Raw genomic sequence first — 27,730 nt, 5'->3', positions numbered from 1 at the left:
AGCACAGGGTTGAGGGGGGACAGGAAGACAGCAGGATCTGAGGATGGAGCCCGGCAGGTCAGTCCAATCCGTCTTCAGCGCCGAGAGAGGAAAATGTACAAAGTCCCGGACAGGAAGGGTGGCCCAAAGTTTGGTGACGGCTCCACCTTCTGCCTCCACACTAAGGCTCTGGGCCTGGTTCCTGCTGTACTCCTAGCACGAAAATGTTAAAAGCCCCTCGAGCCCCACGGCCACATGGAGCCCTGGAGCCTGACCCACACAGGCACCTGGGAGCATCTGAGGCTTGTCTGTTGACCCAGCGCATCCTCTGGGCTTCATTCTCTGATCTGTTCCACATGGTTGGCTAGGAGGGTCTGCAGTTACAACTGCCAGATGACCCCACAGACTGTCACAGTCCCATGAGTGTAGTGGCCAACGAATGCACTGACTGCTGCCGTGACAGGAGGTAGTAGAACCCCCAGCATCACACAGCCGTGCTAGGAACCCTGGTTCCTTCAGTCTGGGTTTCTGGTCATGTCAGGGTCTGCTCCCCAACTGAGTTGGCATCTCATGAAGACTTCTTGAAGGACCACAGTGAGGGGGGCAAGTTTTCCCAAGCAGGCTCGGTTCAAAGAGACACCTTGAGACAGAGAGTCTAGATGGTTTGTTTAGAACAACTCCCTTCTCATTGGCTCATCAGGAGCTCTGTGACCAAGGTCACCGACAATCAGGGTTAGGTGACAGCCTACCTGAGAGGACAGCAGTCACACTCTGAGCCTGGGATGCTGTCCAGCTGATCCCACTGTGACAAGGAGAAGGGGGTGGAGTGGCTGAGGCTGGCACCCTGGGGTGTCCCTCACGGCTGGTCCACAGCTTATCAGGATGATGTGAGAACCTGGACGTGGGGGCCTCCTGAAGCCCCTTCTGCCTCCATGGTCTACAGTGCTCTAGGCTGGTTTCAGCAAATGTATGAGGAAGGTGAATACATAAGAAGTGCTGTTTAGCAAAACCTTATTCAGACCACATTTATAGGGAGGGAGGGTGAGAAAGACAGAGGCATAACTGAATGAATCCCTAAAGTGACCACTCTGATTGAATGGGGAAAACCTTTCATCTTTGGACTGGCGGGGGAGCGGTTAGAGTCACTTCCACCTTGTGCTGTTTCTGGGATTGACTCAGTGGCTAACCACCCAGCGAACGCCCGTGGCAGGGTCACTGCGGAATATTAGCTGCCGTGTCCTGGTACGTGCAACCCCGAGTGGGGCTCAGGGGTCTTAGCAAGTGAGAGCTGGGGGCAGCTTCCTGCTCCAGGCGAAGGACCAAGGTGTAATATAGCACACTTGCAGTCTCAGTAGGGCCAGAATGACCCAGGGACCTCCAGGCTGGGTCTTCTGATAGCTTCTGCAAACTTGAAACAGTGATTTTGTGGTAAAAAAGAACGACACGAATTTTTTTATTAGGTAGGTGAGCCTCATAAGCCTTTCCGAGAGGGCACCCATGCTGTTCCAGGCGAGCAGATAAAAGTTCGCCATTTTGCCGGTAGCTGCAGCGGCGGTGGCAGAAGCATCCTCAGACAGACTCAGACTAATCTGCTTTAAGCTCCAAATATGACCTACATGAGACGCGGTGGAGTCTGATGGGGCCTGGCGAGGAATTCCCTTCCACTTGCTCTAAATCCCGAGCCTCTCCCCTCTGGCCTGTCATGAAGGAGGAAGCGCTCCTGGCCAGACCTTGGAGAAATCAGATGTGTCCATTCAGGGCTAACAGGAGAGACAGAGATCCGTGCTCCCTCTGCTGGCTCCAGACGGCAGCATTAAAGCAGAAAGGCTTCTTCTCCAAACTCTGGTCCATTCACGTTTCTAGACAAGGACCCCTCGTTTAACCTGGTTGGAGGTGTTCTTTCAGAAAAAAACCCACCTTTGTCAACTTCTGAACAAAGCACTTGGAAATGCTTCCCGTCAGATATCAAAGTACACATACCAACAGTCCTCCACTCTCAGATGGCTAGCTGTGACTGCAACCATGATTTTGGGATTCATTTATCAACAGACACAAGTGGATTCCTCCAAGATTTTAAGGTCCAGACATGACCTTTAAAGCAGTTCTGGAAAAAAAAAACAATCTGAAGTCCAAGCTAAAGTTTTTTTTTTTCTTTCTCTCTCCCTTAGGTAATAAGAACAGCTTCCAAAAAGTAAAGATTTGTACTATTTATAGCCTTTCTGATAATGTCAAGCATTAGACTTGATTTTCCAAATCATTAGCATGCAGAAGAATGACCTCATGGCGAACAGATGCACTTGGCTGTGAGCTGCAGTGATTACATCAGTCCCTCCCCTTCCAGTTAACCCTTTAAAGGCCTCTCTGCTACACACACCCCCTTTCCTGGAGACAGTCTTGAACACACAAAATTAGTCCCTCACCTCAGTGTGTGCATGCACACACACGCACATGTGAAATGCGCATATAAATACATGCATAAAACATATATATGAACATGTGCGTGTGTGTTCACTGCAGCCAGTGTTTAATCCCTGGCCACCCTATAGAACTTGCTGGTCAGTAAAGAAGGAATCTAAAGGGAAGTAGACTACAGAGCTCAGTGGAAGGCCAGCTCAGATACCTTTCACGCTCTGGACATTAGCAACGTGAGTAATGTGTGGAATAGATATGGGAGGGGGTGGCTTAAAATAACATTTTTTTTCTGACTCAGAAAGTAGTTGTTTTAAACCTCTTTTAATAAACTGAGGACTCACTTATGAGCCTAATAACAGAAGACTATGTCTTTACCTGTGGTCCTGGAAAGTGAGTCCAAATGCCCCCCTGTGCTGCCCTGGGTGACAAGTGCTGGGACAGGGAGCCTGGGAGCCTCAAGGGGGGAGTGTTTCCCAGGGCGGCCTCCTTAGGCATAGGCCCCCACCACTGGGCACATCTCTTACTTACACCTAGGACTTAGGACTTAAAGGCTGACCTTGGAGGCCTTCCCTCTAGAGATGGGGCTGCCTGCTGCATAATGCATTGTGGGGCTAATGTGGGGTTCAGGCCACTGTCCCTGTGCTTGACCATAAGGCCCTGTGGCAAGAACACAAAGGAGATTGGAGCCCCAGGTTCCTTGGACTGCGAGCAAGCCTGTGGGCGGGGGCCTGAGGCCCTGCTCTGACAACACCGCTGCAGAGATGGTCTGAGCGAATCCTAAGAGCGCTGTGGGAGCTTAAGCCGCTCAGGGTCAATTTTTCCAGCTGGCTTGTCGCTGCGAAGAGCAGCCCTCACCTCGATTTCTCAGTTTAAGCTGCCTGGCTCGTCTGGGTTTGACTGTACTTGTCCTAGGATAAAACAAACAAAAAAAAAAAACACTGTGGATAGATGAAAAATGTTTTCATCCGTCAAAGTGGTTAACAGATGGGAACAGGGATTCCTCAGAAGCAAAACTGGTCTGTGAACGAGAGGAGGATGTGGTTCTGACAGAGGGCCTGTGTATGGGATGGAACTGTACCCCCAGATTCCCGGGCAAACCAAGTTGATTTCGAGCTTCTTCCTGATGATTGTCGTGGGCAGATATGCAAAACATTGAAAGAGAACATTATGCCTGGACTTAAAATCGCATCCATGGATTGGTGTGATGAGTGTAGAAAAATGTTCTCAGTCCACATGGAACACCCTGAAGCCTACGGGTTATGGCACGTGATGCTGATGTTAATAAACTGAAAAGAGGAAGGACCTGCATTTGGCTTGGTATCTCATCTTTGGTTTCTCCATCTTTTTGTGCACGTTCCAATACCAGGTCTTATCGAGCAGTCAGAGCCTTTATCAATTCAGTGACTTTGGCCAATGTGACACTCTTAAAGCAGCCAGTCTCCAAATGGTGGGTCTTAAAAAATCTACATCACTCATGGCAGCTCACTTAAGAAGTTACCTACACATGAACTGGTGTAAATAATTAGGAACTTTTGGGAAAGATCAAATTAATTTACATAGAGGCTAAAATATACATAGAAAATAAAGTTTATCAATACTTATTTCAGTATCATCTTAAGAGCCTTTAGAACATAACAGTTAAGAAATGGAAAAAAAAAGAAATGGAAGCATCTAGCTCTGATTTAATTCCTTTTAATTTTAGAAAACAAAAAGCTTTCTCAAGATTAACAAACAAAAAAAAAACCCTGCACTAAAAAATTCAATCCCAGGACTTTATGAGGGTGGGAAAAAGCTGAATGAGATCTTTACAAAACTAGCTTTGCCATAAATCTTTCGTGTTCTCTCACCTAAAAATTAGAGGTGATTTTCAATCTCTAGCCAGACTGGGTTTGAAATCTTCATTTCCCTTGAAACTGATTTTTTTTTTTGCGGGGATTGGGGGGAGGGTGGTGGGGTAGGGCTGGGGGCGTGGGGGCTTTAGATTGAATGTTGGCAGAGTGTATAAAAGAATTCAATTCACAGCTGTTCTACTTTTTTAATGTAAGAAACATTAATCAAAGCTTTAAGTTATAAGCTTTTCTCATGTTGCTTAGTATTCCAGTTCAACAAAGATCAATAGAGGCCATCCCTGTATTTCTGGACGCCTCGCAGGGAAGCAGAGGCGCGATTATGTAAATTTCGCAGCTCCCCGCACCTCGGCGGCCTGCTTATCTCCCAGGCCTTCTGCCTGCTGCTCCTGGCTCCCAGTGCGGGGCCAGCCTCTCCCTCTTATCTCCTGACAAAGCTCGGGGAGGCCAGGCCGGCAGCCAGCGATGTTCAACAGTGATGCATGGCTGGTTTTATTTGTAAGTGATTTATTTCACCGAATTTAATTTTTTTCACTTTGTGTGTAAGATATTTGTTAACAAGTCAGGATGGGAGAAGCCAGGCGGTGATCAGAGGCAACTGACACAGGGTAGAAATCTATTAGGCCCCCCTAACAGTTGTGCCCACCCCAGCGGAGGAAGAGGAAGCCTCTCATGGAGGATTTCAACATGCATCGACTCAATATCCCACTTGCTTTCTGAAAGGCAATTAATCTGTAATTACATACAGAAATTTACCAAATCATTCTATTCTTTGGGGAGAAAACCCCCACAGTAACCGTATCATCATGGTAAGTGCCAGCACACTTTTTTTTTTCTAAATTGGAAATATAAAAAGAATAAAACCTAAAAACAATGTTTTTGAGATTTCCCACTGGCCTCATAAGTGGAAGTGCTTAGGAGCCAGTGTCTGAGCAGATCCACACCAGGTGCTGCTCTCGGCGGCTGGTCCCCAGGACGCGGGCCACTCCAGAGAGAAAGCCAGCCCGCCACACTGCTGTCACCATGGGCCAGGGGACACGGTCCTCCCGTTGCTCCCGCATTAATCCCTGACCCAAGCATCCCGGCGGCATAATCCCCATTTAGCATTAGCAGCAACGGCTTCGACTGGGAGGAACTCTTTCTTGATAAGTAGGCCCTGATGCGGGTACCACTCTTAAAACAACATATTCCCAGCTCAGCAAGAAACTCACCCTTCCGAATGAACCAGAGCATAGGGCTGAGAACAAGTTCATTAACCTCGCTGGAGGCGGAGGTTAACGGGATGGTGGGAGGAAAGGACCAGGCGAACAGCTCGGATACAAAACAAATTAAAATGAATGTCATCACTCCTTTTGTTATTCATTAGTGCATTCAGGGGGGAGAATGCGCTTCTTAAATTTGCGGGCATTTATCTGTGAAAAACAGGTGTACATCTGCGGCTCGAAAATTTGAAGGGTCTTGGGCAGAGCTGAGGGGGATAACGTGGCCACTCACCAGTTCCGCTGACCGAGTAGCTGGGAGATGGACAGAAGACCTGGGCTGTGAAATCCTCAAATGTCATGACTTCACGGTGGTTCTGAATTATTGCTTCCAGATAGAGAGCTCTCTCCTCGTAGCTGCAGGCGTCAGTTAAGGAAGCAAGTGTCCATGCAGGACGAAATGCAGAGCAGCGACAGAGCAGTGAGTTTGTTTTAAACACAATCACACACCTTTTACACTCGGATGGGGAATGGGTACCTTGCAAGTGCATAAGCATCCTATCGGAGAATTAAAATAGGAGTCATAATTCATGAGAACATTCCAATTTCAGAGGCCTGCGTTTCTTAGACTTCAACTGCACCCAAACCAGTATCGCTGAAAAAATATGTAAACTGATAGTCACAGAATCAGAGCAAAAGGCCATCAACTTGATAGGAACAAACAAAAAGAGAGATGTGGATGATGGCCACATCCCTTCCCATCCATGACTGTGGGACAACGCGGGATCGCCCTTTCCAAGCTCCCTGGATGAGATGTTTTTCTTAGCCTACTGATAACGTGAATTGATACTCCAATACTCCAAGTGAGAACCGGTGATACACACTTGAAAATTTCAGTAAGACCATTGGGAAGAGGGAAGGTTAGAAAGGTCTGCTCTGAAGGGCTCCAGAGTCTCAGGCTAAAATAGGCCATGAGCATTAGAAAGTTATTAGTTATTAGTTCTAAATAACTAAATAATACTAGTTATTAGAAAGAACTAATAACTGGGAGACAGGGAGCACACAACACAATATTAAAAAAAAAAGACTATTGGCTTTTAATTAAAACTGGAGCCCTGGAACACACGCATTCAAATGCGTAATCAAAAGCCAGTCACCAATAAAACTTACAAGCGTAACACGTTGAAGCAACTTTCCAGCTGTCTCAATAGGACCCCCGCGTGCGGCAGCCTTTCATGGGGCAGAAAGCAAATCTTCCCTTTTGTGTGTGGCTTCTGTTTCCTCGGAAGGTGAATCACGCCATCCAATAACAGGATAACGTCAAGACAATTCGGCAGCGGATGGAGGCGACGCACGGAGGACTCTATGAGTTAGCACTCGGGGGACTCGGCATGCTTGCTCTTCCCCCTGCTTCCCCGTGATCAACGCAGAAGTTAAGGGACGTGGTTCAGTCATTTTGAAAACCGTGCTAATTCTGCAGGAACATGGGGAATGTGGGTTACCACCCGTTTATTATCTGCAGCTCTAGAAAGGCCAGAGTAATTCTAGCATTTCTCACTGAATTTTAAAACTATCTTTTCAAAATGGGCTCTTTTAATAATGCAAGTTTGGGGAAAATTATACCCTTCCAAATAGCTGTTCAATAGGCATGTGTTTTGAAAGAGGAAGAGTTTTTTTCTACTCTCTTCTGGCAAAGGATGCTCACGAGTTTTCCTGCAAGGGGTCCTGCTACTCCTTTAATTACATTCAGGGAAAGGTTTTCAGCCCACGAGGAGCCCAGAGGCTTTTTGGGGCTGGCTGTGCAACACAGAACCATGGACTCTCAGTGCCTAGCTGCACTGAAGTTTAAATAAATAAAAAATGAATAAATAAGAAAAAGGGTTCTTGCGTCCCACGTGCCGTGTTTCAAGCACACACAGCCTGGACTGTGCAGACGCAGGGGACAGGACCATCACCAGGGAAATCTCTCCTGGGCTGGCCCATTCCAGAATCGCCCTTCAGGCTGGCTCTGGGCAACTTTTCAAAAGGAACAGGAGTTTCAAGACAATGACGGATGACGGTTTGCAGGGACGGTCGTCGCAGCAGCCTGAGGCCTGGGCCGCGTGAGTCTGCACTCCGGCTGAACTCCGGGTGACTCGCCTTCCTGGACAGGCTGCCAAGCGTTGCGGTGCGGGCCCTGTGGCCTGGGGGACCCACTAATGCTGTTCACGTCTCATTATGAACATGCGTCTTCCGCACAGCGCTCGGCTGTTACCGAGCGCGGCCCTCTGAGCCGCTGGGCCACGAACAGCAGGATGCTGGGCCTGGGCGGCCGGCTGGCGGACAGGCACTGTGACACTGAGCTGGCACGTGCGGGCCCAGCAGGGGCCGAGCGAGGCGTGACAAATGACTCAAAGGGCTGAGCTCCACTTGCGGCTGACGACCACCTGAGCCTGGGCCCCGTCGGCGCCCCTTCCCTGCTTGCGGCCTCTGCAAGCCCATCCTGCTGGGTCCTGAGGCCCGGGCTGCGTCCGGACCCCCTGCACACGGGGCTTGGATGTGAGGACACGCCGTGCTAGAGACACGGTGGAGGCCACATGCCTAGAGGGGCGGCCCGGATGCTGAGCGAGCTTACCGGTCACTGCAGAGGGCTGCCGCATATGCCACCCGCTATGGTTACCCGCGGGGTGGCCGGCAGCCTTGTCCTGAGTGAGTGATGCTCTCCCGCTGTCATGAGCTTGTCTCTGTCAAGGCTGAGTGATCTGGGCTCCTAAGAGCACCTCCATCCAACACTGGACTCCCAGAGCAAAATAATCCAGCTTTGAGGTTCTTGGGTACAGTAAACACAATGGAGTAAATGTAAATATAATATAAATAGAACACAGTCACTCAGTCATATCCGACTCTTTGTGACTCCACGGACTGTGACCCACTAGGCTCTTCTGTCCATAGGATTCTCCAGGCAAGAATACCAGAGTGGGTAACCACTCCCTTCTCCAGGGGATCTTCCTGACCCAGGGATGGAACCTGGGTCTCCTGTACTGCAGGCAGATTCTTCACATCTGAGCCACTAGGGATGCCAAAGGCCTCAACAGAGGCACTCTAGTAGATGGGGTGCAAAGGTGCATCCAGCACGGGGCCCTGGAGCAGGAAGGTTTGCTTCTTAGAAGGTTCTCTGCTATCACGAGAGTAGACACTCCCCACGCCAGGCTGGGCTACACTGCGCTGAACTGGGTGCCGTCATTCAGACAAACACCTACCAGGGATGTGGTGAGACCAGAAGATCGTCAAGTACATTTTCACTTCAGGCCCAAGCCAGGACATGTACACACCATGACAAAGAGAAGACAGACACCACCCCAACCCTGGCACCGTTTAAAAACAGCGGAATACCAGACCACCTGACTTGCCTCCTGAGAAACCTGTATGCAGGTCAGGAAGCAACAGTTAAAACTGGACATGGAACAACAGACTGGTTCCAAATAGGAAAAGGAGTACATCAAGGCTGTATATTGTCATCCTGCTTATTTAACTTCTATGCAGAGTACATCATGAGAAACGCTGGGCTGGAAGAAGCACAGGCTGGAATCAAGATTGCTGGGAGAAATATCAATAACCTCAGATATGCAGATGACACCACCCTTATGGCAAAAAGAGAAGAAGAACTAAAGAGCCTCTCCATGAAAGTGAAAGAGGAGAGTGAAAAAGTTGGCTTAAAACTCAACATTAAGAAAACGAAGATCATGGCATCTGGTCCCATCACTTCATGGCAAATAGATGGAGAAACAGTGGAAATAGGGGCTCCAGAATCACTGCAGATGGTGAGTGGAGCCATGAAATTAAAAGATGTTTACTCCTTGGAAGGAAAGTTATGACCAACCTAGACAGCATATTAAAAAGCAGAGACATTACTTTGCCAACAAAGGTCCATCTAGTCAAAGCTATGGTTTTTCCAGTGGTCAGGTATGGATGTGAGAGTTGGACTGTGAAGAAGGCTGAGTGCCAAAGAATTGATGCTTTTGAATTGTGGTGTGGAGAAGACTTGAGAGTCCCTTGGACTGCAAGGAGATCCAACCAGTCCATCCTAAAGGAGATGGGTCCTGGGTGTTCATTGGAAGGACTGATGTTGAAGCTAAAACTCCAAAACTTTGGCTACCTGATGCCAAGAGCTGACTCATTGGAAAAGACTCTGATGCTGGGAGGGATTGGGGGCAGGAGGAGAAGGGGACGACAGAGGATGAGATGGTTGGATGGCACCACCAACTCAATGGACTGAGTTTGGGTGAACTCCAGGAGTTGGTGATGGACAGGGAGGCCTGGTATGCTGCGGTTCATGGGGTCACAAAGAGTCGGACACGACTGAGCGACTGAACTGAACTGAACTGAAGGAGCTCACATGTGTCAAGAATCTTCTTTTTTAATTTTTTAAGTAGCTTTAGAAAATGTAGCTGTGGAATCTTTGCTGAATTTGTTAAGAAGTACTAGCCAGGGCCACCAACTAAGAGCAGTGTCTTGAGACATTTTCATACCTAACATCCTTAGGACTTCAATGCTGGCTGCTTTCTATTCAAAAAGGCATTTATAATTTAGACATCAAAGAGTGTAAGCCATGTTAAGATATGAACTGAAGGCTGAAGTAATTCCAGGCAGTGGGTGATCAGTAACCTTTGACCAGAGGAAGCAGGTGGCTACGGAGACACCTGGTCACACAGCCAATACCTGTTTCAATGCCAGCTGTTGCCCTCTGGCTCTCAATAAGTCCACTGACGTGACATTGACATTCTGTCCTGAATTACTATCTCATTAAATACCACACATGGCAAAGCAGTTTTTAAAGAAAAAATTTCCCCTTGAGTACCCAATTCAAAGAACATTCAATTACTAACTAGCAACTCATCTTGGTTTCTGCCTAGTTTTGAGTCATTTAGTTGACCTACTACTCTGTCTACTCAGTATTCCTTCACCTGCATAAAGAAGTAATCAGAGTAAACTTGGGTGTTTACTGGTTACATATGTCTTCACTGGTTACATTTTCTCAAAAAACTCCAAGAGGGACTTCCCTGGCAGTCCAGCGGTTAACACTTCAACTTAGAATGCAGGGAGACATGGGTCCGATCCCTGGTCTGGGAGCTAGGGTCCCACATGCCTAGGGGCCAAAAAACTAAAACACAGAACAGAAGCAGTACTGTAACAAATTTAATCGAGACTTTAAAAATGGTTCATAACAACAACAATAACAAACAAAACCTCGAAGAGAACTTTCTGAAACCCTCAAGATAAACTCTGCTGGGTTGCAAGAGCTTCAGAATTCAAACCCGAACCTCCAGGTTTACTCTGATTACTATTTGATGTTTAGCAGTGACAGAAGCAGCATGACAATCAGAAAGGAGCTTGCTCTTCTCAGGAAGACTGGCCTGCATTTGAATTCCAGCCACCCCTCTTCCCCTGGGTCTGGGCCCCAACCTAGGCTGCCTTCTGTGCCCGGTGGGGATGGTGATGTCAGCTCTTGGGGCTGTGGGAAGATCAGACAGAATCCTAGGAGGAAGCACTGACCAGGGTTCCAGCGCACAAGAGAAGCACCACGAATGTGGATTCCCTGTCCCTCCTCATCCCCAATGTGGGTGTAAGGCCTTGTCTTCCAGAAAGAACCTAGTGGATAATCTAAGGTGGTGGGGTGCTCTGTATCCAGCTTTAAGCAACAGTCTCCTCTATGCTGCACCCGCCTGAGCTAGGACGAGTCCTGTGGTTTCCATGTTACTAATAGGGAAACAGATGCTCAGAGTTCAGGGGAGTTTTCTTGGGTCACAGTTACTCAGGGGTGCAATTGGAACTAGAACCCTGGTCTTCTAACTTTACTACTTTCAGCTAATATCATAAATTCTGAAACACATGGGGTTAAGTTCATGATCTTGTGCAAGGTTGGGATTTATTTATTCTCTAAATGAGACTTAAACATATATGGGTATAAAAAGTCAACCTACAATGGAAATTTGAATACACAGGTTTAAGCTGCAGACTTTGATGACTTTATGATGGTGGTGGTTTAGTTGCTAAGTTGTGCTGAACTCTTGTGCCTCATGGACTGTAGCCCACCAGTCTTCTCTGTCCATGGGATTTCCCAGGCAAGAATACTGGAGTGGGTTGCCATTTCCTTCTCCAGGGGATATTCCTGGCCCAGAGAATCGAATCCGGGTCTCCTTCCTTGCAGGAGGATTCTTTACCACTGAGTCACCAGGGAAGCCCTGATGACTTTATAAATTCCTTAAATATAACAATGACTTCATTCTTTTTGCTTATTCAGGCTCTTTTTGCTTATTCAGGTCACAGGGACCCAGCGGGAAGAGGGGCTATCTTTGGGCCTGTGGTGGTGGGAGGAGCCCAAGGTCTCTCCAGCCCCTGGGAGAACCACTGCTGGGGGTTCTGAAACAGAAAACAGCCAGGTCTACACTGGGGGTTCTGAAACAGAAAACAGCCAGGTCTACACTGTACTCCTGAGATCATGGTTGGGGGGCAGGAGGGGCCTGTGTGGAAGGGCCCCAAGGAAGGGAAACTGGTCAGAAAGTGGGAGGAGATGCGGGCCTCCAGAGAGCAGAGGTGGAGGGCAGGAAAGTGGACTGCGGATGGCAGGATGCCTGGGGGACATGGGGGCACACGCTCTGGTCAGGCCCCAGGGTCATGCCTTAGGTGGCCTGGAGGGCATTGCAGAAGCTGATGCAGAGGATAGAGAAGTGAAGGGAGCCTGAGGGGCCTGCGTGGGCTCAGGGGAGCAACGCTGGGGAGGAGGCGGCTGTTGTCACTCAGCAGAGCTCTGAGGGGAGATGAAGAACAGCTCTGAGTTTCCAGCTGAGACATGGTCCTGGAGGAGACCTGGAAGGGATGCACACTGGGAACAACCCCCTCTCCACTTTAGGGGGAGAGCAGAAGCCAGAGGGCAGGACAAGCCCTGGACCATGTGTTTCTAGAGGGCGGGGCCTCCGTTCATGTCTCAGGTCCGCTTCCTTAACCTCTTCTCTGGTTGGTACCTGCCGCTGGGGCCAGAGGGATGCTCCATAGGTGGGCTGGGCTGGCATTTGATAATCCGTAATAAATGGATGTAATTCCATAATAAATCAAGACAGGAGCAGATGCTCGTAACAGCCTAAAGCCATGCATCACTTTTACAAAGATTTTGTTTGTCTTTCAAATATAATGCAAATTTAAATTCTAGGACTGTTTAAGACTCCAAATAAATGAATCATTCAAAGTAAATGTCACCGCCTGGAAACGGATAAAGAGGACAACTTCACTGAACAATGTAACCAAAGAGATAGATGTTTGGGAAAAGGAAATTAAACACTATATAAGATATTAGATTAGTTTTCAGACTGTAATGGTACACTCCTGGAGAGGAGGAACCAGTGCACCACTGCTAAGAAAGGAGAAAAGACCCATGTAACCAAGTTTGAGAATAATTCACAGGAAATGACCAGAGTAAATAGAAATGGGGGAAAAACAGATTTCTTTTTCAGGCTATTAAATTATAGACTTTAGGAGAAGGTCTGTTCTCATCAGTAGAAAGGTCTCACTCTCAGGGTCCGAGGCGCTCCGAGGGTTTGAGGATTGATCTACAGTTTGATTGGAAATGTTCACGTCGGCTCTTCACAGGGATTGATGTGTAAGGAGCACACCCTCAATCATGGGCTTTCCATTTCCATCCTCCCCAGCTCCCTCGTCTCACCTTCTGTAAATCATCAGGCAAGAAAGGGCCCCGTAACACTGTCCCTCCGAGCCTCACATCAGTAAAAACCTAAGTGATGAGAAAATCATATCTAGAGGCTACAACATCCAGTGAGTGAGCTGAGACCCCACTGGCTACTTTGCTGATGCAACAATCTAAGAAGTGATGGATCAATGTGGACCACAGTCTGCCAGTAACTCGGTTTCTGGGAGGAAGGGAGTCAAGGTCACCAGCACTGTCTCTCTTTCAGATTTTCATTCATTCCAGAGAGCTGACAAGTATGCTCTCAATGTCAGTTATAGAAACGACCACTGCCGACAATTTGTTGGCGTTTAACATCGATGAAGTTACAACTGAACGAAACACAGAAATGTGGAACTGTCTCTAAAGGTCTTGAATTCTCTTTGTGGCAAGGAATAAAAAAGGGTCGACCATTAAATAGCAGTGCACCTGGATTTTAAACACTGACTGTAAGAGGCAAATTATTATTAAATAACATACGTGACAGGTTTTAGTGCAACGTGATTTGAACTGAACCCTCCAATACTTAGTCCCCAACCACTCTCGCTTTGAAGAAGAAAGCAATTCATGTGACTTATGGATTGGTTTTTTATCCAGGTTGCTTCTAAAAATAAAATAGATTTGTGATGATACATGATAGATAAAAGAACAAAATCAAAAAGGACAAAAAAGTCTTCTTTGGCAGAAGTTCTGATTATAAGTTTCCTGAAATATTCTCAACTGTTGCTCCTCACCAACCCATTGGGCCCAGATGAAGTCAGGATGGGCTTAGAAAGAATTAAATTTTCCAGTCCTAGCGCTTCCTTGTGGTCCAGTGGTTAAGAATATGGCTGCCAATGTAGGGGACACGGGTTCGATCCCTGGTCGGGGAATATCCCACATTCCATGGAACAACTAAGCTCGTGGGCCACAGCTACTGAGCCTGTGCTCTGGAGCCCAGGAGCAGCAACTATGAAGCCCGAGTGCCTGTACAACAAGACACGCTCCACAGTAACAGAAGCCAATGAAGTGAGAAGCCAGCACACCACAACTAGAGAGCAGCCCTTGCTTGCCACAACCAGAGGAAGCCTGCAATGGAAAGAGCAATGAAGAGCCAGAGCAGTCACAAATAAATTAATATATTTTTTTTAATTAAAAGGATTTGTCCTAAGTATTTGCACCAAACTCTGTACAGATTTTCTTGACTTTTCCCCTCCATTTCTGAAAACAATTTTGGGGGAAATACTCCTTTTTATGATGTTTAAAAACTTTGAGCTGTATTTCAAAATGATAAATAAAGACTGTATCTGCAAACAAAAAATAGTATTTCTATAATTTTCATAAAATAATTATAGCTTAATGGCATCTGAGTTTTCCAGAAAGATACTCATCTTAACACCAAATTATCAAATGACAAGAAGAAACTCCAAGAAAAGTTAGGGGTTTACCAGATGCGAGTGACCTGGAGACTAGGACAGCTGCCCCTATGAGGGGGACTAAATGGCCCCCAGGGCCCATCCAGACCCGGTTCTAGGGGGTAAGATAGGGTGTCATTCAGAGCACACCTGATGACCACGGCTGCTGACCTGCGCTTGAAACTTGAGACAGCCACAGACTAATCAGTCAGTGAAAAAAATACCGCCCCAGTGATCGAAACCTAACTGGAAATTTGGGGGAATTCTGCTAACACAAAGCTCCTCCATGAGTGATCAGAGGCAGCAAAACTGTGTTTGCCTCACAATGTTTAAGCGACTGAGTTCCAGCAATTAGAGACAGTGCATGATGCCAACGGCTCACAGAGGCCACACTGAGTGGGCATGAGGGTTGAGCTGTCCTGCGATGGGTCCAGGCAGGCTGGGTACAGACAGCCCTCTGAAGACCTGATTCATCTGTGGGTACGGCTGGGCCTGTCAGTAGATCTGGGTCCCGTGCTAACCAGAGAGGCCAGAGAAGCCCAGAGAACTCCAGCATCTTTTGCGCTGTGACCAGGAAAGGGATTTTGAGCAACTGGTGGGCAAAGAGCATCTCCTTTACTCTTTTTACACCTGTCTCAGAATTAGGATCTGGAGAAGGCAATGGCACCCCACTCCAGTTACTCTTGCCTCGAAAATCCCATGGATGGAGGAGGCTGGTAGGCTACAGTCCGTGGGATTGCTAAGAGTAGGACACGACTGAGCGATTTCACTTTCACTTTTCACTTTCCTGCATTGGAGAAGGAAATGGCAACCCACTCCAGTGTTCTTGCCTGGAGAATCCCAGGGACAGGGGAGCCTGGTGGGCTGCTGTCTATGGCGTCGCACAGAGTCGGACACGACTGAAGCGACTTGGCAGCAGTAGCAGCAGAATTAGGATCAGCGTCAGGTTAAAAACAAAGTGATGATCAAGAAGCATATGGAGTCAATGTAGTGGGAAATGGATATGTTTTGCTTTCAAGGTTGATCACAGAATTCCCAGGGCCTGCTAGAATGACTCTGGTTTCACAGGGACTCGACATGTGGTTCTATGCCCTCTGCTCATCTTAGTTCTAGGCTGTGCAGATAAACAAAAAATACCTACACACAGTTCTGTTACAAGCAATTTGTCTGGAAGTGGACCGCGTCCTCCAACAAAAGGAGGAAAAGGCATTTCCCCACAAGGAAAGCGTGAGTTCCCCCAAAACAGGCTCTGTGTGGACAGTGAGACCGCGGAAACGATCGAGTGCTTTGTGGAATCGGGCACTGTGCGAGGCCTTTCAGAAGCTGTATCTATCTCACTCACCCTCACGACTCTACGTATGGTCTGTACTGTTTCTCTCTTTACACACAGGAGCAACCTGGCAGAGGGAGGTGAGTGTCTGGCTCCAGACCCTGAGATGGTAAATGCCAGGACCTCAACCCTAATCCCAGCGTCTGGATCCCAACCCTAGCAGCCTGACTTAGGGCCCCAGCTCCAGCCATGGCCCTGCCTCTTCACATCAGAATTCTCCCCTGAAGGGAAAGGACTGGAGTAGCCACAGCTAACAGAAGGCCTGGTTCGATCTATTCAGTGATGTTTTTATAGAGACCTGAAGGACAACAGAGTCAACATCTACACTACATGTAAGTAGATCCCTTTGAGTACCTAGAAACTTCCCATTTTTGAAGAGTAATGCAGGAGGAAATAAAGAAACAAGACTGTCCCGGTGGGAACAAACATCAGAATAAGACAGATCTCTCAACAATAACATGTGCTTTGAAAAGATGTGCAGATGAAAAATGATGGGTATTTACATCTTGATGTTATGTGGTTTTACATACTAGGATTATTCCACTTTATACTTTAAACGAAAACTGTCGGCTTTCATACTTTTACGCACAAAACTCCCTGTCAGGGAGTCTGTTCATTCTGACTAAAATACATTCAACACGTTACATGCAGAAACAACCCCAGAACACCGTTAAAGATAAAATTCCCAACTCACACAATTCTCTGGGACTTTCCACATTTGAGCCTCATAGAGTCACTCAATATCATCTTCGTGACTAAAAATAAAACTGCAGTATCACTTAAAATTATAATCAAATCATTCTCTTGCAAATTAAGACACTTACTCTTGGAAAAATAACAAAATTGAATTAGGTGTGTCTTTTTCTTGATAGATCAAAAGCAACTCCATTAAGCCAGCAGTTTTATATTAATGGCATTAGACATGGCCCAGATGAGGAAAATGTCCTTTGGAGCCATTTTATACTTTATTTAAAGAGAGAAGGAGCTGTCCCTCAGAATTCAGAGGTGAAGCAGATTGTATCTCAGGTCCCTGGACCAGGAGGCCAACACAACCCCTGTGAGGCAGTCATGCAGAGCAGAGAGTCTGGGTCTGTCTGCCTTCAATTTCTTATTTCTTCCAATTATCATGCCTTCCACTCACCAACCCATCCATTCATGCATCATCCATCCATCCATCCATCCACCCACTCATCCACCCATGCACCCATACAACCCCCCATACATCCACCCATCTATCCATCCACCCACCCATCTGTCTGTCCATCCACCTGATATTTACTGAGTGCCTCCTCTGTATCCATTATTCTTCCGTCAGCTATAAGAAAAGCACTTCCTTGCTACTCAACTCTCTTTTAAGTCTTGGCTTCAACAATACCTGACCATCACACTGAGTGTTCCAGTATTCTGGGGGGATTCTGAAACACATCGTGGTGAGGTTACATCATCATTAGCTTGAGTTCTGTTGGGATAACAGCTCTCTCAGAAGAAAAGATACAATCTTTACATAACAAGAACAGCCTACCCAGCATTGGTATAGCACTGCCCTTTTTGCAGCCATGAGCCCACTGGACCTTCTGGAAACTTCCAGCCACAGATGGTAAGGCAGAGAGCAGACATGCTTCTTCTGTATCCATCCAGCTAGAAGTGAGCATGGCTCGAACTCAAGTCCAGGCCAGTCTGATTCCCAGTGTTGGTCTCTGCTTCTCTCTTACATTGTTTCAGTTTAGTATGAATATTAGTCAAGAGTTTGCAATGCTCATGCTAAGTCAACTCACAAATACTGTTGTTTGCTGCTGACAGGAAGGTGAGAAGAGACAAATCAGAGCCTTCTCTCTGTCTCCAGAACCAAGAATGGCACAAAATAAACTGGCAAGTATTACAGCTAATCTGGCATAAGAGGAGACTCCTAGCTGAATTATTATCTGTACGACTGATTTAGGAAGCCAGGATACAGAGTGATAAACTATATGAATTTATCCTCTCATTTAAGTGTCAGAGGTTGGGAAATTTAAGTGAGCCTGTTTAAGCCAGATTGATCATACTGTGCTTATTTCTGTTCACATTTTGAACAATAGAACACTCTAAAGTTTTATTAACTATTTGGAGTGGACATTTTTGTGGAGAGGATGGCTGAGCACTGTCGGGCAGGGATGATGAGGTCAGGGTGCTGGACACAGCACAGCTGACCACTGGGTGCTTCACAATTGAAACACTGAGCAGGGACTTCCCTGGTGGTCCAGGGGCCAAGACCCCGTGCTCCCAGTGCAGGTGGCCCCAGGTTTGATCCCAGGTCAGGGAACTAGATCTCACATCCTGCAACCAGGAGGTCTCCTGACGCAACTAAAGATCCTGCATGCTGAGATTGACTGGCACAACCAAATACATAAATATTAAAAAACAAAAAAACACTGAACGGCAATGAGAATGGATGGCTCTTCTTCAACTGCTGTTTTCCAAGGGTCATAAAGCTTCTTGGAAAATCCTTATTTTTAATTATGTGCCCACTTGGTGTCACTCAAAAAAACACTGCAGAGGGTAAAAGCCTCTGTGCAATGACTCTGAGGGAGAGAGAGATGAGAAATGCCAGCCTGGTGTTCCGCATCCTGGTGGCCAGCGCGGTCAAGGTCAGCCCTGCCTGGGATGCAGCTCCGCTGAGTGTGGCCTCGTCGCCTAGGAAGTAGCCTGCCTCCTGGAATCTCAGTCCCTCATCTGGAAGAGGGGGCCTCATGGTGACCTGCAGGAGTACATGCCATGTGCATGGAGTCGGGGTGGGCAGAGTACCTGCCCACGAGGCCACTCAGCTCCTGCAACATTCACGAGTGGAATCTACCAGGATGTCCAGCAAAGCAGGACTGGGGTGTGTGGAGCCCACTGTCTCAGAGCCAGGAGTTCCAGGCAGGACAGGCTTCAGGGCCTGTGGGCCGATCCACTTACTGCCTGCTGGAACTCAGGCAACTGGCGCAGAGTCCTGGTCCTGATGAGGGCGGAGGCAGTGGGTCTCCCCTTGTCCTGGGCCTGAATCGCTTCCTCTAACAGGCGAGGGAAAATTCTAGGGGACATGTTTTTCTTCATTAAAAACACAAACAGGAGGACCAGGAACTAAGAGAATAGTTATTATTATTATTATTTTTTAAAAGATTGATTTATTTATTGGTTGCTCTGGGTCTTCATTGCTGCATGCAGGCTTTCTCTAGTTGCAGTGAGTGGGTGCTACTCTCTCACTGTGGAACAAGGGCTCTAGGCGGGCAGGCTTCAGACGTTCTGGTGCACGAGCTTAGCTGCTCCACGGCATGTGCAATCTTCCCAGACCAGGGATCGAACCCAGGTCCCCTGCATTGGCAGGTAGAGCCTTAACCACTAGACAACCTGGGAAACCGGGGAATAGTCATTTCAATGAAGGGAAGTTCGGTCTCCCCTACAGTTGATCCTTAACCAGATCAAGTATGTTCTTTACTTCATAAACTGAGGTTTCTGATAATTTTCACGACAGAAGGTAATGCCTGGGTCATCTTCTATAGAGACAGCCCTATAGCAAATGTCCTCTTGAACCTGTTGCTGAGGGATTGCCTGGGCTCTCCAGTGGTGACAGAGTTAATTAGCTGCCTGGTGTCACAAGCCAGGTGGTCAAGTGGGACCAAAACTAGGGGAAGGTGGGAAGTGACCCTGCGGTGGTCCCCTGAGCTTTGTGACAATGCTCATCTTATTAAAGGTGAGCGATGCCACCTAGTAAGCTTTACTCTTGAGCTTTTGGAAGAAAAAATTAAAAGGCATCTACCTGGACTTTTTAGTCATTTAGCAAAGCCATCCAATTACCTTGACTGGAAAGAACTAAAAAATAAAGACCACAGTAAATCCTGTTGTTGACAATTTTATATATAGTGGCATGCATTCATGGGCTTCCCAGGTGGGAGAGTGGTAAAGAACCCTCCCGCCAATGCAGGGGACACAAGAGAAGCAGGTTTGATCCTGGGTTGGGAAGATCTCCTGGAGTAGGAACCCCTCCAGTATCCAGTGTGCAGTCATCAACCCCATCCTCCTAACTCCACTCCTCTTCCCCTTTGGTAACTATGTTTTTGTTTTCTATGTCTGTGAGTCTGTTTTTGCTTTATAAATAAGTTCATTTGTACTGTTTTTTTGTACTGATGCAAAGGATTGACTCATTGGAAAAGACCCTGATGCTGGGAAAGATTGAAGACAGGAGGAGAAGGGGACAACAGAGGATGAGATGGTTGAATGGCATCACTGACTCGATGGACATGAGTTTGAGCAAGATCTGGGGGTTGGTGATCAACAGGGAAGCCTGGAGTGCTGCAGTCCATGGGGTCGCAAAGAGTCAGACATGACTGAGTGACTGAACTGTACTATTTTTTAGATCCCACATATAAGTGAGATCATATAATATTTGTCTTCCTCTGGCTGACATACTTCACTTAGTGTGACAATCTCTAGGTCCATCCATGCTGCTACAAATGACGTTATTTCATTCTTTTTCATGGCTGAGTAATATTCCATTGTGTATATGGTTTATATACACACACAAACACAGCACATCTTTTACTGTATAAGCACAAAGAACTGTATTCAATATCCTATAATAGACGACAATGGAAAAGAAAAAATATAGATATACACAAACATATATATATATATAGTATAACCAAATTGCTTTGCTGTACACCTGAAACTAACACAATATTGTTAATCAATTATACTTCAGTTAAAAACTAAAAATAAAATAATAAGACCAAAATAAAGGCCACAGCGAATCTTTTGAAAACAGTTATGTAAAGTTAATTACTTAAGGGAAACCAGTTGACTAATTCAATGCCAGGAACACAGATTCTGCATGTTGTATGCATATAGGGAGACAAGTAATTATGTTTTACTAAAAATTATTTTGAAAGAACAAATTCTGATCTCCCCCCAAACATCTTTGTCCCTGGCTTTTGTTGTTTTAAAACTAGCTGGTCTCCTTTTTTGGCCTGGGAGATTCATCATTATTGTTAAATGCATAAAGTCCTAAAATTGCCCGTCTCAGAACTACCCATGTGAGAAACAGCTATTCTCTGTTGGCCTCTGCATCAGGGCAGGATCCAGCTCCCTGGGGCCCACATCTGGCTGGTTACTGTGCCCCCCACATCTCTTAGATGGAGCCCGCCCACATTAAAATTTTAAGAAAGACTATCCAAATTTAGGGACAATCCATTAGCCATTTTCAGTTCATGCCACAAACGCAAACATTTTTAGCCATCCATCCATCTGCCCATATGTCCATAAGCAAACATGATTATTAATCCTATTATGTGCCAACCATGAGCAAAGATTATTAGAATAATTCTTGGAAAATTCTAGGAAGAAAGTGTTAGTTGCTCAGTCGTGCCCGACTCTTTGCGATCCCATGAACTGCAGCCCACCAGGCTCCTCTGTCCGTGAGATTTTCCAGGCAAGGATACTGGAGTGGGTTGCCAGTTCCTTCTCCAAAGGAATAAAAAGTATTGTGATTTTCATTTTAAAGCTGAAGAAACTGAGTCTCTAGTAAGTTACGTATTAGGTGAACATTGGTAATTTCATAGTTCAATGTAATAATCTGCCCAGAAATGGTGGGCGGTTGGGGGGAGCACAGCATTCCTCCCAGAAAATATTTGGGGAACGGTGGAAGAGACTAGGAGAGGGATCTAAACTTAGCCTGGGCTGTGGTGTTTGGAGAGGCTGGGCCATGCACCTCCAGGGGCCGCTCAACTGTGAGAAATCAGGAATAAGCTAAGGAATAAACACAGATGCAATTTAAAAATGGAGTCCATTTCTGAAAAACCGGACCACCAACAGTTTAACTTATATCACAAGATGGAAGTATTTCTCTGATGCGGTCTAACAATTGTGAATACTCATGCATCAGCCCACTAAGCTCCTTTAAAGAAAGCTCTCCTAATTAATCTAATCATTAATGTGTCCTTACTTCAGTCTGGCTGGAATCACACACTTAAAGGACCACCGAAGTCGCCTGTCAGGTTTCCCAGCCTGGGATGTTTTCTTGAGAACGCAGACCACATTCATAGAGTCGCTCAGTCATGTCTGACTCTTTGCGCCCCCCATGGACTGTAGTCCGCCAGGCTCCTCTGTCCAAGAGGATTCTCCAGGTAAGAATACTGGAGTGGGTTGCCATGCCCCCTCGGGCTGGGAACCTTGGCTTCAGAGCATCACCGATAAGAGCTAAGATGGCTTAGAAATGCAGTTCCCAGTGATGGAATTCTCACGCTTTCCAGAACAGAACAGAATGTAGATCAAACAAGAAATACAATATTCTGTAATGTGTATTTCATGTAGTGAAGAAAAGCCAAAGAGAAAAGTAGATAAAGATTTTGATGACATTTTTGCACCATCCTAAGCCCTCGGTTTTAACCATAGCATCTGAGACATAGCCGTGGAGCATCCGCAGTGGGAGGAAGTGAGGAGGAATCTGAGGAGTAGGGACACATGGGATGGCTGTGACTTGGTGTCCAAGGAAAGCCCTGAAGAACTGAGCCTTAGGCATTTGGCACATCAGGCAATGAAGAGTGAGGTGTACATAATCACAAGAAAAGCAAAAGGTAAAGCAAATTATAACAACACGATTAGCCACTCCCCCCGCACCACACACACACATGCACCCCTTCCCCGCACACTGGCCTTTCCCAGGGCTTTGAGGGGGAGAAGCATCTGCAGCCGCTCTTAGTGATGCTTTTGGGGAAGCTGCTGTGTTGAGACTGACAGCTAAGGCACCTGGGCTCTGAAAGCAGCAGGTTCAAAGCCAGAGTAGATGGGGAAGGGTAAGAGCATCTTTGACATGAGCACAGATGCTCTCTGCCCCTCTAAGCTCTGCAGGCTCTGCTCCAGGGGCACCCTGAAACTGTAGAGGGCAAGTGGAGGATGCCCCAACGCTGGAACAAAGGGATGCTTCTTGCCAAATGCTCAGAAGTGAAGACAAGGGAAGGGAAGGACCTCTCCCCGCTGGGACACACTCATTTTCAAGCGAAGCATCAGCACCTTTCATCCCTTTGAGTCAAGAGAACTGTATCTAAATTCCCTCTAGAGAGAGGCACTCAGAGTGAACTCAGGACAGACACACAGGACTGTCTATAAAACATAAACAACAAGGACCTGCTGTATAGCACGGGAAGTTGTCGGTATACATAGTAGTGTGTGTCTGTCCTATTGAATGTATTAAATATTTTATAATAACCTACAATGGAAAAGAATCTGAAAAACATGTATGTGTAACTGAATCACTTTACTGTACACTTGAAACACTGTAAATCAACTATACTTCAATTTTAAAAATTAAGAAAAAAACAAGGTGAACTTAGGAACAACTACACAAGGTATCCTTAGGTGTTCCACTCTGACGCTCTGAAACCAACAGGATGTCTCAGGGAGGTGGCTCCCCTGGGGAGTCTCCACCTACTGGTCCCAGGATCCAAAGTGCCCCAACACTCCAGGTGTAAGGGGCTCACTTGATACCAGGAGCAGCAGACACCGAGGCCCCGTCCATGCAGGTGGCCCTGCCCAGCACCTTGCCTGCCTATGCCAGCTGCCGCACACCTGTGAGATGCTCTCTCTGCTGGTGGACTTGCCCAGTTCTCAGCTCAGCCCCGGGTGAGGGCACGGCCAGGGGAGGCAGCGGGAGGGAGAGAGGAAACAAGCAGAGATAGGAAACTTAATTCCACGATGGAGAGGCGTCGGAATGACTGTCAATTTATCAGATTCTGTCATCCCTGAGCTGTGGAGGGGAAAGAGGGGCTCACAGTGGCTCCCACAGCATAAAATACACACAGATGCAGCTGACGAGGAGCCAAAAATGAGGGTGAAGAATACTCTGCAGTCAAGTGCAAGCTCACTAAATGATATCTGAGAGGAGAGGGAATCAGGGCTGTCTTCTGACTGTAAAGGTCACTGGGGCAGGGCCAAGGATGCCCCCCAACTCAGAGCAGGGATGGGGAGGGCAGGGAGGTGAGGGGTGGGCATGGTTCTCAGCCAAGGAGTTGGGCCAGTGATGGGCTTGTGGGAGATGATCCTGGAATTCAGGTGGGGAAATGCGAGGACCCTGTTCTCTCCATTAGGGAATGGGGGACCCAGTGTGGGGACCAAGCGAAGCTGTGTTCCATTCCCTTTCCAAGACTGTTCTAGCTTGACCGAGACTGAGACTGGACAGGATCAGTGAACGTTTTTGGAGATTCCTTGCTCCAAATTCCATTGAACGATCACAGAAATGTTGTAGCTGCTGAAAACGGGGTGAGTAATGCATTGGGTTGAATCATGCAAAACTGCTGGCTTCTGACCCACAAAAGTGGCAGTTCCCTGTGGTCCAATCTGATTCAGAATCTGAGCACTTTGGGAAGCCCACAGCCTTCGACGCTCCCTCTCAGCTGGCCTGGCCACGGCCCCATCCGTGGCCACCGCTTCATTTTCAGGCCACAGGCCACTCGATCACTAGGGACCGTGGTGGCCTCTAGCACATACCGCTCTCAGAGCCCTTCAAACAGACCCCTACAAAGAACCACAGAACCACTGGAACCCCGTGGTGCCTTCCCGTTCGGCCCTCTCAATTCAAGGCCTTTACAGGCAGGATTTACGTGAGTTTTCCCAGAAGATGTCAGTGTATTTGTAGATACTCCTCCTGCTAAGCCAAACGACTGAATAAGATCCACATTTTCCTTGCTAGAAGGTGTCGTTTATTCCTTCTTCCAAAACAGTTCCAAACAGGATGGAAGAACAGCCTGGTGGCTGAGGGATGAGGTAGACACAGATGCTGCAGCAATCAAAGAACGATGAGGCACATGTCCCTGCTGGGCAGCCAGGGTCAAGCCCGGCAAAGAGGTACGGAAACAACAGCGTGGGCAGGGAGGCAGACACAGGGATAGCTCTGCAAGGCGACAACGGGATGACATTGTGGACTTTGCTGCCATAAAACTGGAGGCAGAACCACCATCTAAATAGAAGGAAGAAAGCCCTGGCCTCGTCAGGGCCATTGGGTCCTAGGGGAGGAGACGCTGAGCTCAAGTACTGGGAGGGCAGGGGGCAGAGTTCCATCTTGACGGCTCTGCCCCTCCTCCATCTTGCCAGGAGCCCGCGGCCTCAGAGCCTGTGCATCAGCTGGAGCTGGGCAGGGCCCTGCAGGTACCAGACCCCCAGGTAAGGGCTGACTGATGGGGCGAGGGTGGGGGGCTCCGAGATCTGATGTTGTGTGCCAGACCACGGCAAGTTCCTGTCCTCCCTGTGAAATGGGTATATAACAGAACCCATCCATTAGTTCATGTGTTAAATATAATAGGTCTGATGAAATGTTTGCTAAACAAAGGCTATTTTCCAACAACTGGATCCATACCTGTTTCCTTTGTCCCTGCAGGGTACTTATGTAAAGTGAGGCCTGGAGAATACATCCTTTGAGAAGAAAGGTATGATACGGAGTCATTTTCCATCAGAAAACACCCCATGAGTGGGCAGGAGAAACGGGATTACTTTTACGAAGCTAGCATCCACTGCAGACCCGCAATGGTAGCTTGTACGACCATTGCACTGACCATTCTTTTTCACAGATGTGGCAACTGAGGCCAGGACACGTGACCTGATGTGGTTCAAGCCCCTCTCCTGATTCATAACTCAGAGGCCTGACTTCCCCTGGATTATGAAACACAGAAAACACTGAAGAGCTGACAGCTGTCCTTCTAGGCAGTCCTGATGACTCTGTATGATTAGATGCCCCTGGACAGCCTAGATGCCTGACTGGAAACATTTTTCTTCTATTTTCTAATGATGGAGACTGACCTGGGCGGGGGATTAACCCACAGAAAAGCTACAGGCAACAGTTAAAATCCCTCTGAATCAACAGCCGCACAGAGCCATACAACACAGGTAATTTAATTTCATAAAAGGATCTTTCCAGAGTTTGCTTTTTTCCTCCCAGCCTATTGAAATGTGCACGCCACGAGTACAAAGTACAAGGCACTGTCAGGCTGTAATTTGACTTCTGCACATATTTAATGTGCTGCCGGGGATGAACCATTTCATGGTTCCTGTGCTTTAGTGAATGAAATAAATCAATGTGTTAAGAGAGCGATTTTTTTTTTTTTCTCCCTGCCATTTGGGGGAAGCGCTCTTTACTTTTCTATTAACATGAACTTAATGAACCGTTTCACATTCAAAACCCCTTAGAAAGGTCGTAATGCCTATTTCTTAATTAAATTTTTTGAAGTCCAATAAGGCTAATTTTCTTTTATACCTCCGCACAGGGGAGCAGTGCTTTAGAGAAATGACTGAGAATAAACGACAGCACAGAGTGAAGACGACTTCAGGTGGTTAAACACTGATACTTGTGGAGCGTTATGAAGGAAGATAAAGAGAAATGGCCAGCAGTTTATGAAGGATGATCAACGAGGCAGGAATTTGGGGTTGCCATGGAATTCAGGCCTCAGTAAAACTTCTCGTGTGGTGACGGCTGGGTGTGAGGCTTGCAAACAGGCAGCATCATCAAGCCAAACGTGAGACAAGAAGCAGGGGTCACTCAGGATGAAGGTTTCTTTCTAGAATTTCTCCCACACATCGATGCTGAAACTTGCCAGCCTGCGTTGAAAGCCTGAGGCTCCCTACGATGCAGAGACAGGTACTTGAGGCTCACTGCTGCCTCGTTCTCAATGGTCTGATCTTTTTTTTCCCCGTCCTAATTACAGCAGACAGCATCGCAGCTTTGTCAGCGTTACCTGCTCTCAATAAAGGCGCTCTTGGGGCCCTGGTTGCCGAGCCGGGAAGAAAGCAGGCTCCCTGGCTGGCAGCAGTCTTGGACCCTCGCCCCCGGCCACACTGTGCAATCACGCTGTTTATTCCCCTGTAACAATCAGACGGAGCGGGCAGAGCACCTGGTCCTCCCGGCCGGCCCTTCCTTGGCAGCTGACGGGCAACCTCCCAGCCAGGTGGTCGAGCTTCAATGACATGAGCTAGCCATTCTAGGGTTAACGAGGACTCACTTTCTTCAGAACGCCCCGGGAAAATCAGTTATTCATAAAGGACACTACGCCTTTTGTTGCTCACTGAACAATGTTGCTGAAAACCCATTAAATTAAATTCTCTTTATTGGACTGAATAATGCAATAGCGATAGCCCCAGCGAGAAGTTTGCCCATTTATTTACCAAATTTCTGAATAATTTATACATGGGATCCTGGCTCTTTTTCACTGAGTGGCCAAATGCTTCTTTGGGACAGAACAGCATAGCCTTGCCTTCATTTTCATGTGGGTTAAGGCTCACACGCAAATGAAAAACAAACAAAAGCAGAACGTAATTGAGTGGCCAGAGAATGAAGTCTCATTTTAACTGAGAATTCACATTCCAATTTTCTTTTGCGGGAGCACTTTCAAATATATTGGCATGAATTTACACCAGAGGCTGTTTCTTTCTTTTCTTTTGTTTTTGGTATGTCTCATAGGACCACCGCTTTCATGATAGAAAATGAAGAGAAGGAAATAAGAGTAGGGCTTGTGAAGGGTCAAGAATCTCTAAACTGGGGAAGGGCTTGGGTGGGAGGTGGTTCTGAGGAGCTGAGTGTGGGCAGAATTTGATGGTGACTTAGACATCCCCTCCGGCTCAATGCAGAGATGCTCACAGAGGCCTCAGTGGGCGGCGGTGGGTCACGGCAGGACTGCGGTAGAAAGTAGACACCTTCCCTCCTCCTCCTCCACTTACCCCCTTCAGGGGTTGACATGGGGTCCCCGATGGGGCCCTCTCTTCCCCTCCTGAGAATGCTTGGTATCCCACAGTTAGATGTCCAGGCTGGCCTCATGGACTGAATGTGCAGAGAAAGATTGAAGTGGAGGAAATATAAG

The 27,730-nt window shown here is 47.3% G+C and overlaps 1 protein-coding gene across 1 annotated transcript in view; it reads right to left on the bottom strand.

Annotated features, from left to right (window-relative positions):
- RALGAPA2 (Ral GTPase activating protein catalytic alpha subunit 2) overlaps positions 1–27,730 on the bottom strand; it is a 269,547-nt gene that overhangs the window by 4,771 nt on the left and 237,046 nt on the right. The window contains exon 39 of the mRNA XM_027559590.1: positions 5,733–5,854. Coding sequence (XP_027415391.1) covers positions 5,733–5,854 — 122 coding nt within the window. The remainder of the gene's footprint in view (positions 1–5,732; positions 5,855–27,730) is intronic.

Source organism: Bos indicus x Bos taurus, chromosome 13 (genome assembly GCF_003369695.1).
Source record: "Bos indicus x Bos taurus breed Angus x Brahman F1 hybrid chromosome 13, Bos_hybrid_MaternalHap_v2.0, whole genome shotgun sequence".
Lineage (NCBI taxonomy): Eukaryota > Metazoa > Chordata > Mammalia > Artiodactyla > Bovidae > Bos > Bos indicus x Bos taurus.
Note: the sequence above shows the minus strand (reverse complement) of the source record. Positions and strands in the feature narration are given on the sequence as shown.